Source organism: Rhyacophila brunnea, unplaced genomic scaffold (genome assembly GCF_057557595.1).
Source record: "Rhyacophila brunnea isolate RB1 unplaced genomic scaffold, BYU_Rbru_1.0 scaffold_6, whole genome shotgun sequence".
Classification (NCBI taxonomy): domain Eukaryota; kingdom Metazoa; phylum Arthropoda; class Insecta; order Trichoptera; family Rhyacophilidae; genus Rhyacophila; species Rhyacophila brunnea.
This window is the reverse complement of record NW_028233276.1, coordinates 3,784,659-3,800,759: the sequence shown is the minus strand read 5'-3', so window position 1 is coordinate 3,800,759 and position 16,101 is coordinate 3,784,659. Positions and strand designations below refer to the sequence as shown.

Below are 16,101 nucleotides of genomic sequence, written 5' to 3'. Positions count from 1 at the left end.
AAGTATGACTAACAAAGTGTCCACATTTTTTGTCGGATCTCCACAGCCTATCCCTCTATGATGGGTTGGTTTAGGCATGATTTAAAATCAAAATTAAGTTAAAATTGGAAATATGCGAATTTTATAATTTTTAGCACGGATTGTACCTACCCTTATTAATAATAAAGAGATTAATTTTATTATGAATTGAGAATTTGTGAATGACAGTTTTCCTATCTTAAAAATAATTTGTCACAACCGGACACAAGCGTTTTTGATTGTTTGGTAATTTCTTTAAAACTAATTTGACATAGGTTCACATAGATGTGGCACACTACATCGTTTTCGTTCAATTCATATAGGATTATTTTTTTCTAAAAGGGAATTCGACTTCAATATTTAATTAATTGATTGTTAATTGAACAATTTGATATCATCTGGTGCTTGGAAAATATATTTTCTTTTTCCGTGGAAACTGTAATATACTCGTACCATAGAAATATTATGTTTAAATAACAGAACTCCATTACGGTTATCGTTTTGTTTTTTTGAAGTTATACTTCTTTAGGCGCGTTTGGGAAATCAGATCAGAGTGTACTTTTGGCGTGTGACATGTAACACATAATTTATTTTTTCACATGAAAAAAATCGCACTCGATTGGATTCGAACCACGATTGTTCGGTTATCAGTCGAACGCACTACCTTTACGCCACAGTATGATAATGCAATCATGACGATTATACGGTATAATATTATAAGTTTAGAATTGTTCCGTTGCCTAGGCAGTGAATTTAGTATTGTGGGCCATTTGCAATTCCTTACGTAAACAAACTATTAAACGTCATAGTAGCAGTTGTTACTTTAAACGATAAATAATTATATAATTTAGTAATATAAGTTAAAGTGTATAGAAATAAACCAACGGCGTTCCAATAAGCGGTCCTCTTTCTTGAGTGTGTAATTTAACAAGATAGTTAAGAGCTAGTCGAAGAATCTAGGTTATCCCAAGTTTTGTTTTTGTTTTGTTACGCCAAAGAAGTATAACTTCTAACACGTGTACATAAGTACACACACCGTTTTTTTATCACCATGTCTTATTTCAGCTAGTGAAACTAAATATTATTCTTTGGTTTTTTATATAAAAAAGTGTAAGGAAAATAATAAATAATCTCGAATATTAAAGAACCTTTCCAATCCACACAAGTTTTAATAAAATGTATTTATACAGCTTTCGAATTTTTGATAAAATTGTGTTTTAAAACACAAATTTTCTTCATCTTTTTCCAAAACCGGTTTACAGTTGGATGGCCGCTGTACACAATTTGTGGATAATATTTAGTGATGTTCCAGGTCACCGGAATTCAATTGGCTTGGAGAAAAGGCATGTGCGACTATCTTGGGGCAAATCCAACCTTTTATGAGAGGCTGAATGCTCTGCTCTGTCATCTTTTCGTTTCTTAAAGTCATACCACCCCACCGTCTACCGTAAGCATCTGTGTCAGTTTACGGATTCTCTGACCCTTCATAAGGTGTCATGACGCGCTACCGTTAAGCATCACTGTCGAAATATAAGAATAGTTTTCAAATACCCTTAATAATTTATATTATCTTTTTTGTTTTGGTTATTTTCAAAATTATTTTCTAAATTTTCGGGCTTTATTCTAATTCACCAACTGAAATTAGACACGTGACATAATAATAATATTTAACAATACCACTCAGTCGGCAAACATGATTATATATTATAATAACCTAAATAATTCTTAAAATAAATTATAAAGTATACAATTAGGAACTTAAATCTACATACACGTACATAATTATAATTATAATAAACACTTATTACACAAATTTAAATGTCTATGAAAAAATTTAGAATTTCCTTAAGTTGGTACATAATACGGAAACAATTATGTCTTATTACTATTTACCCAATGGAAAATGTCAAAAATTGGTGTTTCAAATTAGCTCAAAACTTATTACTTAATTATATTCAATTGAACATTTAGAACAAATTTAATAATAATCATTACAGATCGATATAATTTCTTGAGAATTTTTCTCCTAATTCATGTCTTTTATTGTGATTTCAGCTCTCACCAAATCCCTGAAAATATTAAAATAATTATTATATTTTTAATAAACTATTTCTTATATTCAAGGGATAAGACCAAGATTTCAGAATGTATCATTCTATATACTGAAAATACATAATTTGTAAACATCTCATGCATATACACACTAGAAAAAATCATTTTGTAGAAAAATGGAGTGATCCGCGACGTCGGTTGGTAACCGATAGCCAACATTATAACGCAATTCGATAATCATTTCATGTAACAAGCACCAGTTAAAATTGTCGTGATGCAATAAGATTCCCGTAGCTTAATTGGCAAAGCACACTGACGCGAATCCAGCAGATACAGGTTCATGTCCCGTCGGGTGTCGTATTTTTTTCTACGAAATGATTTTTTCTACTGTGTATATGCATGAGATGTTTTCAAATTATGTATATTCATTTATTATATTATTACGAAAGATGCAATTTGGAGAGTTCATGGAATGTAATCCAATTTAAGGATTAAAATACTTATAACTTTTCATATAAACCTTTTATTCAGATGAATCCCCTTCCATACATAAATAGGTATGTGTTCTGTGATTCTACTCATAATGCATTGTTTTACGTATATATATCACTTCCTCATCTGCCTAATTATTGTCAAATATAATCATAATAGACAAGATTGACATTTATGAGTTAAGGTGCTTTTAAACCATCAGTTTTGCTATCCAATCTCAGTTTCCGTCGAGTTGTCCGTTAAAATGACGTAAATGCAAAACTGAAGCGGCCGACTGAAACCAAAATGGAGACGAGACAGGATGGATTTTCTATCAGTTATAGTATGCTGTTTTAGAGATGGCAGTTAAATTGACGTGTAAATTAGTATGTTGCCATATTTTTAATACTACTTTCTCATTTTGATTGAAATATTATAATTTCTTTAAATATAGGTACTGCATTATACCAGCCAATATGTTTAGAAAGTAATTATGAAAATAATATTCATTTTTAGTGGATAAAAAATACGTAAATATACACCGCCGATTCCGAACTGACTGGCAACTGAAACATTGACTGAACGGACAACTGATCGTCTAAATACACCGCCGTTTCAAATCTGAACGGACCAAAATGGAAACCTTGACTGAATGGACAACAGAACTGATGTTTAAAGGAATTTTAATTATGTTACAGTGGGACAATTTAACCTTCAATATCGACTGCTTAAAACTCATCGACCGCTGACGGCACAGCTGTTGTGCCCTCACTAGGGGGGCGATAGATATAATTAGCATGTTATTTAAATGTGGTAATTAAATAGTAATTAAATGCTCCGCGGCGAAACGGTTAATCTGCATGCAAACTAGCTAACTCCACTTTTGACCAAAAGTGAGATTTCAATGGCATTTTGTTATAAAGTATGTTTTCTATGTTCACACAAAATTTCAAATTCCTAAACTAAGCCTATAAATAAATGCGTTATCGTTCTTCACACAAAACAGCCAACTGCAGATGCCAAATTTCCAATATCGTGAATGGAACAATTCCGCTCTTTGTATAAATTTTCTTTATATATAAAAGGGAATTTAAAATAGAAAGATAAATAAAAGAAATTCAAAGTGCAGCTTATTAATTGTAAATAAAAATGTTACCAAGCGTATTTTGGAATTGTTAAATTACGCTTGATAGTTAAATTATTAAGTTTTTTTTTATTTTCTGAGAAATTTGCCCAAATGGAGTTAGCCGGTTTGCAGATTAAGTAATCAATATGTGCAGACGCGATTTCATCGATTGTGCAGCACTTATATCAAGATTACTGTATCACTTTCTCTCGCTTGGCGCTGTTCCGAGCATCTTTTCTTATGGTTTATGGTAAGTCTATCACTTAAATAATAATGTTGCTATAATCTTAAATAGAGTTATCAGATTCTCACCCTACTGTCAGCGTGTGGATCTTGGCAAAACATTGGGATACTTAGGTCTTTGTGCTTCTGTTATGTGAGCATCCAGGGCATCAGAGACCCGCGATAGTCTGCGAGCCCATGACCCCAACACACCTCCAACACCTAAAATAAAAGCAGAGTAATAATGCAGGAAATGTGTCCACTCCCCTATGTTTGCTGTAAGCTCGCAATCCTTCACTTTTGTCTTTGGTCACTCGATGTCTTCCATACTTGAGACATGGCCAACCCATCGGAGTCTTCCTACTTTCACATGGCTTTTCAATGTGGAATTGAATTGTAATAATTATTAACATATTAGGTTAGTTCACGGATTCAGTGGAAGATTTTGCCTCGATATTCGATACGAAATGAACGATCACAAATATGTCAAATGCGTGGGTAGAGTTGGGTATTTCCCGAGAAAATCTCAATCTCGAGATTCGGGATTTCCTCAAATTATGAAATTTTTTCTTCTTCACAAACCTTGGATTTTTTACATGCAATTTCAACCATATGCGTATATCCTTTTTCAATATTGTCAACGAAAACACCAATTAGGTAGGTACTTAGACACTTAACTAGTGTCATAAACGTAATTCGATTCTGGCGGCATCCTGTCCGGTTGGATTTTATTGCTTAGGGTCGAAATGTTTTTAAACGATCGACACATTAACAGTTTTAAGAAAACTTTTGACCATATTTTATCTCGGTATAACCGTTAAGTAGCTCGGTATAAAAATGAATAAATGTATGGAGAAAATCATGAATTGAAAGGTCAACGAATGTTTCCTCGTTACATCCGAGATCTCGCTATATCCGTAATCGTAATAACCGAGTGCAACTGTAGTTTAAACTATTTGATTTCACCACTATAGTGATGGATATTTTACCTGCTGTTGGAGGTTGTTGGACATGTCTGAGCAGTCTCCTGTAGTCCGCTTCTCCCGTGGCTCCGATTCCTTCTGCTCTACCCGTCTGACCCACTTCGTATTTTGCTTCTTTCGCAAGAAGCGATTCTCGTTGTCGCTGCGTTCTCAACTCGGCTGGCGTATTTGGTATCGCATACTGCATCATGCCGGTCAATCCGAACACTATGTGCTATGAAATTTTTCACATTTTTGTCATAACTTGTAGTCAGTAATGGGTTTACGTTTATGTCTAAAGTTTATGATTTCTCGGAAAATTTCATTTAGATTTTACATTTTTGTGAATTTAATTAATTATTGTGAATTTTGAAACTTTCCAAATTTTTTTTAGTCAAATTCAATCCGAATGTGAAAATACAGAAATATTTTACCTCAAAAACGACAACGAAAGCTAATCTAGCAGCAAAAACGTGCCAGTATTGTGAAGAAAGACCATATTCCTCATGCTCTCGTGGACTGTTTCTGTAGCCTCTATACTGGCACGTAGCGTGAGCTTTATCTCTACTCACTTCCCATTCAGTACGATAGTCTGACGTGTTGAACACTAAACAAAAGAAATCTACATTATTTAAACATTTGCATTTTTGCAAGAAATGCGCATGGGTCTTTTGCACAGGTTCAATTTTAAATTAAAACTCGAGACCAGTGATAAAACAAGATGGACATGAAAATTTTGCATACGAGGGTGGTCCGTAAAATAAGGTCTCCAATTTTTTTTCACAAAGAGAAACATGTATATTTGCAATGAATTATACATTGTTAGACTTTCTACTATTTTTCTACATAATCCCCATTGCGATCGATGCAGGGACGGCTCTTGTATAGGAGCAAAGGTGCACTGATCTTCCAAATTATTACATAACTATGTAATAATAAGTACGTATTCAAATACCCACATATTGTATGAATTAATTATTGTAAAATATCTTTAATTTGTCGCCCGTCTGCACTCATAAAATGCGCGTAATTTCTGGCGACCTGCATGTATGCATAGGTACGTCCTTCGTAGTATTTATTGTGCAGGAGAGAAATCGAACCGCCTGGCGATGATTTTTTTTTCACGCTGCCGATAATGTGGGCTCAGTTGTGATCTTTTTTTATTTCCGAACGTGCAATATTTACCTCACTTGGGACACTGTTCCTCCCAATCTGAGCTTACGAGCGCAGACGACATTTCACGACAATGCTGTGTTTGACTGGCGCAAATAATAACAACTCACAAACGCTTTTGAAGTCGGTACAAGATTCCCGCGTAATATTTCAAATTATTATATTATTATTTCGTACGTTATTAGGCAAATGCTACGTTGTTTGCCATATAATATTGAATCGATCAAAATATCGATTAGAGTGATATTGTGTTCATTAAGATAGGTGTAGCAATCTCAACATACAAATACCAATTTTATAATTATTTTACCTTTAAAAATTAAATAATTTTATTATGCCTAGAGCAAAGTAAACTTGTAAGTAAGTAATTGATAAACTATTAATAACCTTTACATAATATAATATACATACTACAATTTTTTACGTACCTACTTATACTACTCTAAGAGAAGTAGTTAAAGAAAAGTAGTAAAAGAAATATAAATTATTCTATTAAATACAATATTCGTGTTACCGAAGTATTTTTGATGTTGAATACGTCTTTCAAATCAGTCCCATTTGGAGTGCAATTCTGGAGTTGAGGTGTACAAAAGTATTAGCAATTTTTTAACAGATAGTAACTATATCCCGTTGAAAAATCACCGGTCCATAGTATTTATCAAAATGATACACCGCGTAGGTATATGCGGAGAATGTGGGCGAATTGCGTCAGTATGTGAACTTCAACCGACCATAACCCGCGTACTACCTATCGGAGCTACACAAATGAGGAGTTTACGGCTTTGTACCAATGACATATTGTCTAAAATACTTGCATCAGTTATAATTTATGGAAGTTAGGAGTGTCAAACGTGAAAACTATGTTGGCACATATGAAATGTATTACAATAAAAATCGAAAAGAGTTTGTATGCCTTTTGCATCATACCTATCATATCCAGAAGTTTGGACTTTATAACTTTGACAATAAATAAATGCTGTCGGTGAATGTGAGCGTCGTTTCGTTTCTCAACACCCCCCCCCCCTCCAAGATGTATTATATATTTAAGCATAAGCCTACCTCCACTCTGAAGGCTATTGCCGATTTTTTTCAATACCACAAAAAGGAAAATGCATGTCTTTAACTGCACTCCCTAATTTTATGATCACCGGCCGCCACTGGATCGATGTACTTTTGCATACGGTATAGCATTTTTCGTATACCCGTGTCATAGAACTCTCTCGCCGCAGCGTGCAGGTAGCGTAAACCTCTTCATTCAACTCCTCGTTGGTCCTGAAATTTGTCCCACCCAGGTGTGACTTCAACACAGGAAAGAGATGATAATCATTTTCTTCTTCTTCTTTCCTCGCCCTCTTCTGCATAGCAGTCAAGGAAGCTTCAACTCGTTGCCGTTGGTAATCTTCGGTGAGCATTTTGGGGACCCTCCTTGCACACAACTTGTGATAATGCAAATGTTCTGTCAAAATCTTGTCAATAGTAGTCTTACTGACATCAGGGATCAATTTGCACAGCTCCTAAATCGTCACCTGTCGATCTTCAAGCATTACTCTCCACTTTTGCAATTGTTTCATCCGAAACCGATGGCCGTCCGACACACTGTTCGTCATGGACGTCTGTGTTTCGCCAAAATGATTGATTCGCCCTTTATACAAAACACCAACAAAGTATTCACAGTTTTATATTAACACTTTAACAATCAGGACCATTTGGCATCAAATGGTCCCGATTTGTATTTAATTATGTTTATCAAGTTCTGCATTATATTATTTATTGATGGTTGGCAGAGTTAGGCAAGCCACGTATTGCTTAGATGTAATATATTCGTGATATATATAGGAGTGCCAAATGAAGGAAGAAAAGACGTTAATACTTGATTCATGATTTTATTTTTAAATGATTTCCTTCAAACAAAAATATAATGGAGAATTTTTTAATGGAAGCTTTTGACGGTTGCACTTACATGACAATGAATGATCTATGTACCCAGACAATGAGAAATTGTTAGAGTAACCGATTCGGTAAACCATTCGTGGAATGTAGTCACTGGTATATGCTATCACAAATGCCTGCAAGTAAAGAAGAAAAATTCAATTACATATATTATGTCAATATGTTGTAAAATCTGCCCGTCATCTATAACTCCTCTAGAAGTATCTTTATGAATTCTATAGAAAAGAAATATAGTATAAATTATTCAGATTGAAATATTTTTTTATTTCGTCATTCTATATCAATTCTTCAACAATGTCCGATGCTAATAAGATCATATGGGCCTCGACAGAGTGGAGGTTGGTATTAACAGATTTTGTTTTTACGAGAAGTGGATGTCAGCCACTTACTCAACCTATTAGGTCCATACTCTGACTACACAAATTGAAAAACAATATGTGTACTTGACAGACACAGGATTCGAACCTGGGACCCACGACGCGATAGGCCGGCGCTTAAGCCGCGCGGCCATCGTAGGTGTATATCAATACTACTTCACACAAATTTTATGAACAAAATTTATTGATTATAGATATCATCATCATCGTCATCAGCCTGAATCTATCCACAGCTGGATGAAGGCCTCTCCCAGCTGATTTAACTTCTCTCGGTACTGTGCGTTGCGTTGCCACACACTTCCACAGAACTTAATTATTTCATTGATCCAGAGGCTTCTAGGTCTACCTTGCGGACATTTTGCACCTCTTGGGTACACCTGGATGACTAGCTTTGTCTAACGATTGTCCCATCTTCGAGCTATGTGTCTATCCCACTTCCATTTGACGCCTTTAGCGAACTCTATCATGATGAGGTTGTATAGATACCGACAACTATAACTTAAGGCACGATAATGGTGCTAGTGTTGCGATGTGAATATTACTGATGTATTTTGACCGATTAGTACTCGAAATAGCTACATCTCAAGTTATAATTGTCGGTATCTAGTTGCGTCTTACAAAAAAGTACCATCCAAAGCAAAATTTGTGAACTTAACCTTTTTCTTACTGTGTCTACTAATATATTCTGTTCCGTCCTGTGCTGTCTATAATTATACTAGTTACTAGTTTCACAATATGATATTGTTCGACCAACTCAATATAGATTTACATATACTTCGTCATTGTTATTAGTTATTTAACATATCAATTAATCTGGGATATAGTGCACAGTTAATGAAATATGAAGTATTTAAGAACCTATATAAACTTACATGACATCACAGAACGGCAGTGGCGAAGGGTGACTTTTGGAAAGAGGTAGGCTGTGGAGTAACCACGCTTGTCAGATATATTTACGGGAAATAAGAAGATAACCCTATATTACTACTGACGAATAGGTACACTAAATCGATACAATTTCAAAAGCTCAATTAGTTTGATATAATTAGTTTATAAATAAGCAATTAGATTGAATTATGTATTTTCCTAAACATTTATAAACGTAACATACGCTCAAAATATATTATCTATCATCTTTGAAAATATCCGTTGTTGTGTATAATATGTTCCTTAACAATTTATAATTTCACCCGTAAAACTAGACATTTTAAAATACTAAGTCTTCTATATTTAAAACACAGACTTAGGTATAAATAACTGATAAATAAAAATCGCAAAATAAATTATTTTATATTTTTAACAACAATCAATATTTATATGTGATTGAATCCCATAGAATTTTTTTTTTTAAATTATCTTCTTATTAATAATTATTTTGAATAAATGTGCAGATGTAAGCGCTATCTAAACAACCTATGATTTCGGAATAAAAAGCCAGACAGTGACTGGCGTCAGTGGTGTCACGTTATCACTTCCCTCCATTTTCGAAAGTGAGAAACAAGCTGTCACTTTTATTTTTAGTATGGTTTTTCTTCTGGATTCGGGATGTGGAGGTGAACAAATAACACACCGGAGTTGTTTTGGAAACGGCAAGGTATATTTAAGTTAATATTATGTAATAGTTACATTTTTAATAATTTATTTTACGGAGGACGAAATGTACGCGTTTGCGATTTGGCTGTTGGCAGCGTTCTGCCCGCCATCTTATGTTTTGTTTTCAACGAAAGCGTTGTCGAAAAACGGCGACGTTGCAATATTTTCAACGGTCATAATCTACGGCATTGCCGGCTCGGCTCTATTATTATTATTTATTTTCGTAATCAGCGCTTTACTATTTGTTGGATTTGATACCGACTCGGGCCTCTCCAGATACACAGAGACATCCCCAAATGGGGACCATACGGGGGTGTTGATACCGCCTAAACCATGGCATCCTCAGAGGATCCAAGGCCATGAGGCCTGAATCATCATTGGGCTGATTCATGCAAACATGAACAGATCGACTGCGAGGCAAATTTCTAGCCCGTAAGCAAATAGTAATTATTAATATCATTTTTTAATATTATTACCTACATTAGCCTTCATCCAATTTTGACCAATAGGTATTAAATTCGTACACTTACCTACATAAATATTGAAAGCAAAGTTCCCAGCCATACAATGTACCTAGCACCTAGAATATCTGATTTGAGATTACTTTGAAAAAATATGTATTTGTACCTAGTTCAAATATTTAAGAATATGTACCTACCTAGCAAAGAAATACAGCCCTTTTCAAAGCAGGTACCTAAAAAAAGGTCTGGCTGACTATTTCTGTGGTGAGTGAAATTCTCAGAAATAAGCCAGGTACATAATATGCAGAGTGTTTTTGTCATTTTTCAGTGACAGAATTTGTTTTATTTTATTCTTGCTGAGAGTTGACCTGCTCTCCAAAAAGGGATTATGTCAGTCGGTTTTCGAACTCTCGAGGAGCGTGACGTCGGCCGTGGCGTCGCGCTCGCCGACGTCACCGCCATTTTAAATTTAATTTTTTTTTTTTTTAAATATTTTCTACGCTGTACTACTTTACTGTATTTATATTCCGAACAATAAACGCCCTGTTTTCGCCTGTACTTCCGCGTTGTCAATCAACATAAGCATGTCCCCGAAAGAAGAAGCAGACGATACCACCGTGACATGACATGACATTACATCATCACGGGGGGTCCAGCTCTTTTACCTACCCCTCCCCCCTTTCGGAGGTGACAGTGTAATAACATGACTAAAAACGCATACAAACCACATCTTAAATTCCCATTGAATATTTCATAATATAGTTGAATCCAGACGGCGCTAGTTATGGTTATAAACCTTACTAAATCAAAAAATAAAACTATGTACTTCTAATTTCTGACAATAGATGACTATCAATTATCTTGGATTTTACAGTGTATTTATTTTTTATAATTTAAATTATTTACTTGAAGATCTATTTTTCTTAGTAGGTAGGTAGGCTTTAAATAATCGCCTACTATGGAGCCTCCGCCACTGCAGAACGGGAAAGGTTAAGGGATATATTTTATGTTTATAATTATGTTATAGACTTACTTAAGTGCGAAAATGTCATCAAATAAACTTACATTTGAAACCACAGACGCATATGTGATGCCCCTGAGTATTCCATACCTAAGAACACAAATATTTCTTTATTTGATAATGGACCCTGAGAAAAAAAGAGTATTAAACCATCGTAAAATACAAATACAAATTGTTTCTTGAAAATTATTAGTCAATGTCAAAGTCCTCCCATATTAGTGAGTGATGGGATAGTCAACTGACATTTTTGTATATTGAATAAGTAGACTGTTAGTGATGCAAACTTTGTATTGAAAGTCTACCGAGAGAAGCAGTACAACAATCATTGATGAAATAATGGAATTCCATTTGGTGATAAAGCAATTTTATTATATCAATATGAGGCTAGTATTTCCAAACCCGACTCATTTCTAAACGTATGATTTTTTAGTTAATTTATAGTGTAGCATATTTCAAATAGAAAACAAAGGGAAACTTCTTCGTTTCTATATTAATAAAGAATCTATTAACATTTAATGATTGGATCAAGCCGAGTTTGAAAGTGACAGTTGGAATGAGCCATTTTTGAAACAATTTAGATTAATCCGCCTATGAAAGTATGTAACCAAATGACATACCACTAAAATGTTACAGAAAATGTTTGGATAGTAATAATTGTGACCAGTTTCAATTATTCAAAACTCTCATCAATCAGAAAAATTAATTCAACAACAAAATATAATAAAATTTTGATGAAATTTAGGTAAACACCAAAGTTTTTTGGCTTCATTTATTTGCCATTTTTCTGGTTTCCTTTCATTTTTTCAAGCTTTGAATGCCATTATGTTTATTTATCTAATAACTTCTTCAATTAATCAAAAAACACCTTTAAATTCGAATTATATGAGGAGCGGTCACAACACAAAGTTTTATGTTATTTTGGAATGATATTTTGTATGTAATGAAGCCGGGTTTGAGGTTGCTACCTAAAAAATCTTTTTAAATGTATTTTTCTTTACAAAATGACATTCAAGGTTCATTTTTCGACAATATTGGAATGAGCCGGGCTTGAAAACAGTAGCCTCATATCATAGATATCCTCATTTTCTCAAGATTATAAGAACATTCTAGTTGTATATTTTTAAATGTATCATTTTAAAATAGGTGTGTAATGAGCCACTATGGATCAATGTCAATGAACTAGAAATAAATAAACCGAAACTGAAGACTCTTTTTACCATGCTCCAATATCTTCAATTCTTTCTGCGAGCGGTCTTCTAGCCTGGGTCACCATTTTGTAAGCATCCAAACGGATCTCTGCTATGTTGTTTAGAAGTGCAAAGAGCGGAGCCAGAGGAAAAGCGGCGACAAATAAAGTTACAAAACCATATTGGAGAACTGAAAATAAATAATGTAACATTTTAAATGCTATCAGAAGCCAGGATCCGCCATCGTCAGGGTCCTAATGACGATGATGTGTAGTTTTTTTAACATAAGTTGTTTTTGACTTATGATAGAATCTTATTTTGACTGATGGTCTTTGAAGTGTATGCACGGGTTCATTCCCGTGCCTGGTATTACATGTTATTATTTTTAAATGTATGTTTGATCCAGAGCGAGGACATTAATAAGTCTGTTAACATAATCTTCTCCGTGGAGACCCATATGCTCAGCCTCAGACCGAACATGGTAATTTACTTTTAGATATTATTTGAAATATTGTCGATATTTTTTAAGCATTATTGACTTTTTAATGTTTTTTTTGTACCTACATACTACGTACCATACTTTCTTTCTGACCATGTTCGATCCTAGTAAAATTATATTGCCCCCCACAGAGTGGAAGTTTTATTAACATATTTTGTTTTTACGAGAAATGGATGTCAGCCGTTTGCTCAACCTATTAGGTCCACACTCTAACTCAGGGGTTCCCAACCTTTTTGTACTCTAGAGCACATTCTAAAATATCGGTAGGGTGGCGGGCACCACCTATTTTTAATCGACAAACTCCTTCCATAACTTCTCATTTTCCCATAATTTATTTTCTTATATTCATAATTTATTAATAAATAATAAACAAAAATATTTCAAAATAATAAAACTATTATTCAAATTGCATACACACAGAGAAATGTATTTACAAAACGTAAACAAAGTAAACAAAAAACACAAGTACAAAGAAAACATTTTATAAAAAAATAGAATATCAAAATGTCAATGTGATCTTTGGCATTGCATATCATTGGCCAGTTCCTCATAATTAGGAGAGTATGACGATAATCCTGTTAGCAAACAATCATAAAGATGCTCATCGGTGAGTCGAGATCTACATCTTGATTTTATTAAGTTCATGTTTGAAAACAATGATTCGCATAAATATGTCGAACCGAAAAATGATTCGATTTTATATGCAGCTTTTTTCAAAAATGGGAACTTTTCTCTGTCCACTGTATTCCAAAAGTACTCTGATATTAAGGATTTAAGCAAAATATCATTCTTAAGCTCCAAAATTTCTAACTCTAGTTTTTCTGTCTTACCTTGAACAAAATCTGCAATACATGCGGCCATTTCCATTACATTTATTTGGCAAGTAAAAGGATTGATATAGAAGGAAAAAATTGGCTCGATATCTGTAAACTGCAAAAATCTCTCTTCAAATTGTTTTTTTAACACTTGAAGATGCTTAATAAATAATGACCCGTTTAATTCATTGTTACCTAGCATTTTATTCATATGTGGGAAATGCACGAGAGAATTGATCTGCAGATGTGATATCAACAAATCCAATTTAGCTTTAAATGACTTTACAGAGCTTATCATTATTTCAGCTATGTTTTTGTCTTTCCCCTGCAACTCCAAATTTAAAGAATTCAATTTTTCCATGATGTCTGTGAGAAATCCCAAATCAATCAGCCAGCGAGAGTCAGCTAGTTCATCATAATTTTCCTTTTTATCGTTTATAAATGTTTTTATTTCTTCAATTAAACTCACAAATCTTGTAAGAACCTTTCGTTTACTGAGCCAACGTACTTCAGTATGCAGAATAAGATCATGTTTTTTATCTTCAGTATCTTCTAACAGGGCCTTGAAAAGTCGGTGTTGCAAAGGAGCTGCTCGAATAGAATTGATTATTTTTGTAACTATTTTCATAACGTGTTCAAATGGCAATATTTTACAACACAGAGCTTCCTGGTGGATAATACAGTGGTAGAACGTAAAGTTTGAAAATGATTCATCCAACTTGCAGAGGGAAATAAATCCTTTGTTTTTACCTACCATTGCTGGTGCCCCATTGGTGGTTATCGCAGAGAGCTTGTGCAAAGGCATATTTATTTATTGACTTGGCGTATGTTCTGAATGTATTATAAATATCCTCACCCCTTGTCTGTCCTTTCATAGGTAATATTTGCAATATATCCTCTTTTACTGTGAAGTTACTAAATTCCATTCTCAACATAACTGCTAACTGTGCAGTGTCTGATATATCTGTTGACTCGTCAAATTGTAGCGAGAACCAGTCACATATTTCCAAGGCAGTCTTTAACTGAGTTTGTATGTCTGTTGAAATTGCATGTATTCTTCTTGTGACAGTGTTATTTGACAACTGTAAGTCTTGTATTGCTGAGACAATCTCACGTTTGTTAGAAAATCTATCAAACAAACAATCGGCACCAGTCAAAAATAGTTTTATAAACAACCCACCATCAATGAAAGGTTTCTTCATTTTTGTGAGCATGTGAGAAATTTTGAAAGAAGCAATGGTGGCCTTTTCAGAATTTTCCACATGTCTAGTGAAAACAGTCTGTTGTGCAGTTAGACTTGATTTTAGTTGACATAATTTTTTTTTTAACTTCAGATTTAAGTGGATAATTCACATCAAAAGTGGCATGAATTGTCTGAAAGTGTCGTTCAACATTATGTTTTTTCGGCACTGCAATACTACTACCATACAACAGACGCATTTATTTTTCACATTAAAGAAACAATATGATCCTCCCAGTCAGTGTTAAAATTATAGGTTCGTTGTCTTTTACTCGGTCCACTCATTTTAGAACTATGTAGAAGGAATATCAAAACTCCTAATTCGTGTTTCGTCAGACGAAGATGTCTCCTAGCTAACTGTCGTGACCCGAACGGGGCAGCAATCGCAATCACAATGACAACAACGCGGTTCCAGGCGGGGAATGCTATTTGCACATCACTCCTTGTACACGCTGAAAACTCGAACTGAGCCGATGATTGCCGAAGCAATCGGTAGTCACGTGCTTCGGCGTTCATCGGCTCATTTCGTGGCATTCGTCCACTTCGGGTTTTATGCGTGTGTCAGGCTAGCGTGAAATTTCTGTCTCTGTCGAATAGTGGCGGGCACATACGAATCGTTCCGCGGGCACGGGGTTGGGAACCCCTGCTCTAACTCATATACAAATTGAAAAACAATATGCTTTCTTGCCAGACCCAGGATTCAAACCTGGGACCTACGATGTTATAGTACCCTACTTACCAGTGGCGAAGGGTGGAGGTAGGCTGTTAAGATTTGCTATAAATAGTGCACACTAAACTTTTTTAGTGATATGTATTTGTTTTTATTGAAATAAGACTACAATTTACAGATGGTATTAGTTGGTTTTTAAAAATCAATTAAACCATGCCTAAACGAAACCATAATAGTTTTGGTCTAATTTGGGCAATACGACAA

At 34.4% G+C, this 16,101-nt stretch overlaps 1 protein-coding gene and 1 long non-coding RNA gene across 6 annotated transcripts in view; one reads left to right on the top strand and one right to left on the bottom strand.

The window, feature by feature from the left end:
* Positions 1-16,101, top strand: part of LOC147065109 (uncharacterized) — a 459,822-nt gene that overhangs the window by 352,894 nt on the left and 90,827 nt on the right. The gene's annotated exons all lie outside the window — the stretch shown is intronic.
* LOC147065110 (anoctamin-4) overlaps positions 1,264-16,101 on the bottom strand; it is a 69,323-nt gene continuing 54,485 nt past the window's right edge. For all 5 annotated transcript variants that reach the window (XM_085956300.1, XM_085956299.1, XM_085956301.1 and 2 more), the window contains 7 exons: positions 12,644-12,803; positions 11,471-11,516; positions 7,985-8,090; positions 5,286-5,458; positions 4,879-5,086; positions 3,980-4,111; positions 1,264-2,087 (listed from right to left, as the gene is read on the bottom strand). In XM_085956300.1, coding sequence (XP_085812426.1) covers positions 3,987-4,111; positions 4,879-5,086; positions 5,286-5,458; positions 7,985-8,090; positions 11,471-11,516; positions 12,644-12,803 — 818 coding nt within the window. In that variant the 3' untranslated portion in view covers positions 1,264-2,087; positions 3,980-3,986. The remainder of the gene's footprint in view (positions 2,088-3,979; positions 4,112-4,878; positions 5,087-5,285; positions 5,459-7,984; positions 8,091-11,470; positions 11,517-12,643; positions 12,804-16,101) is intronic.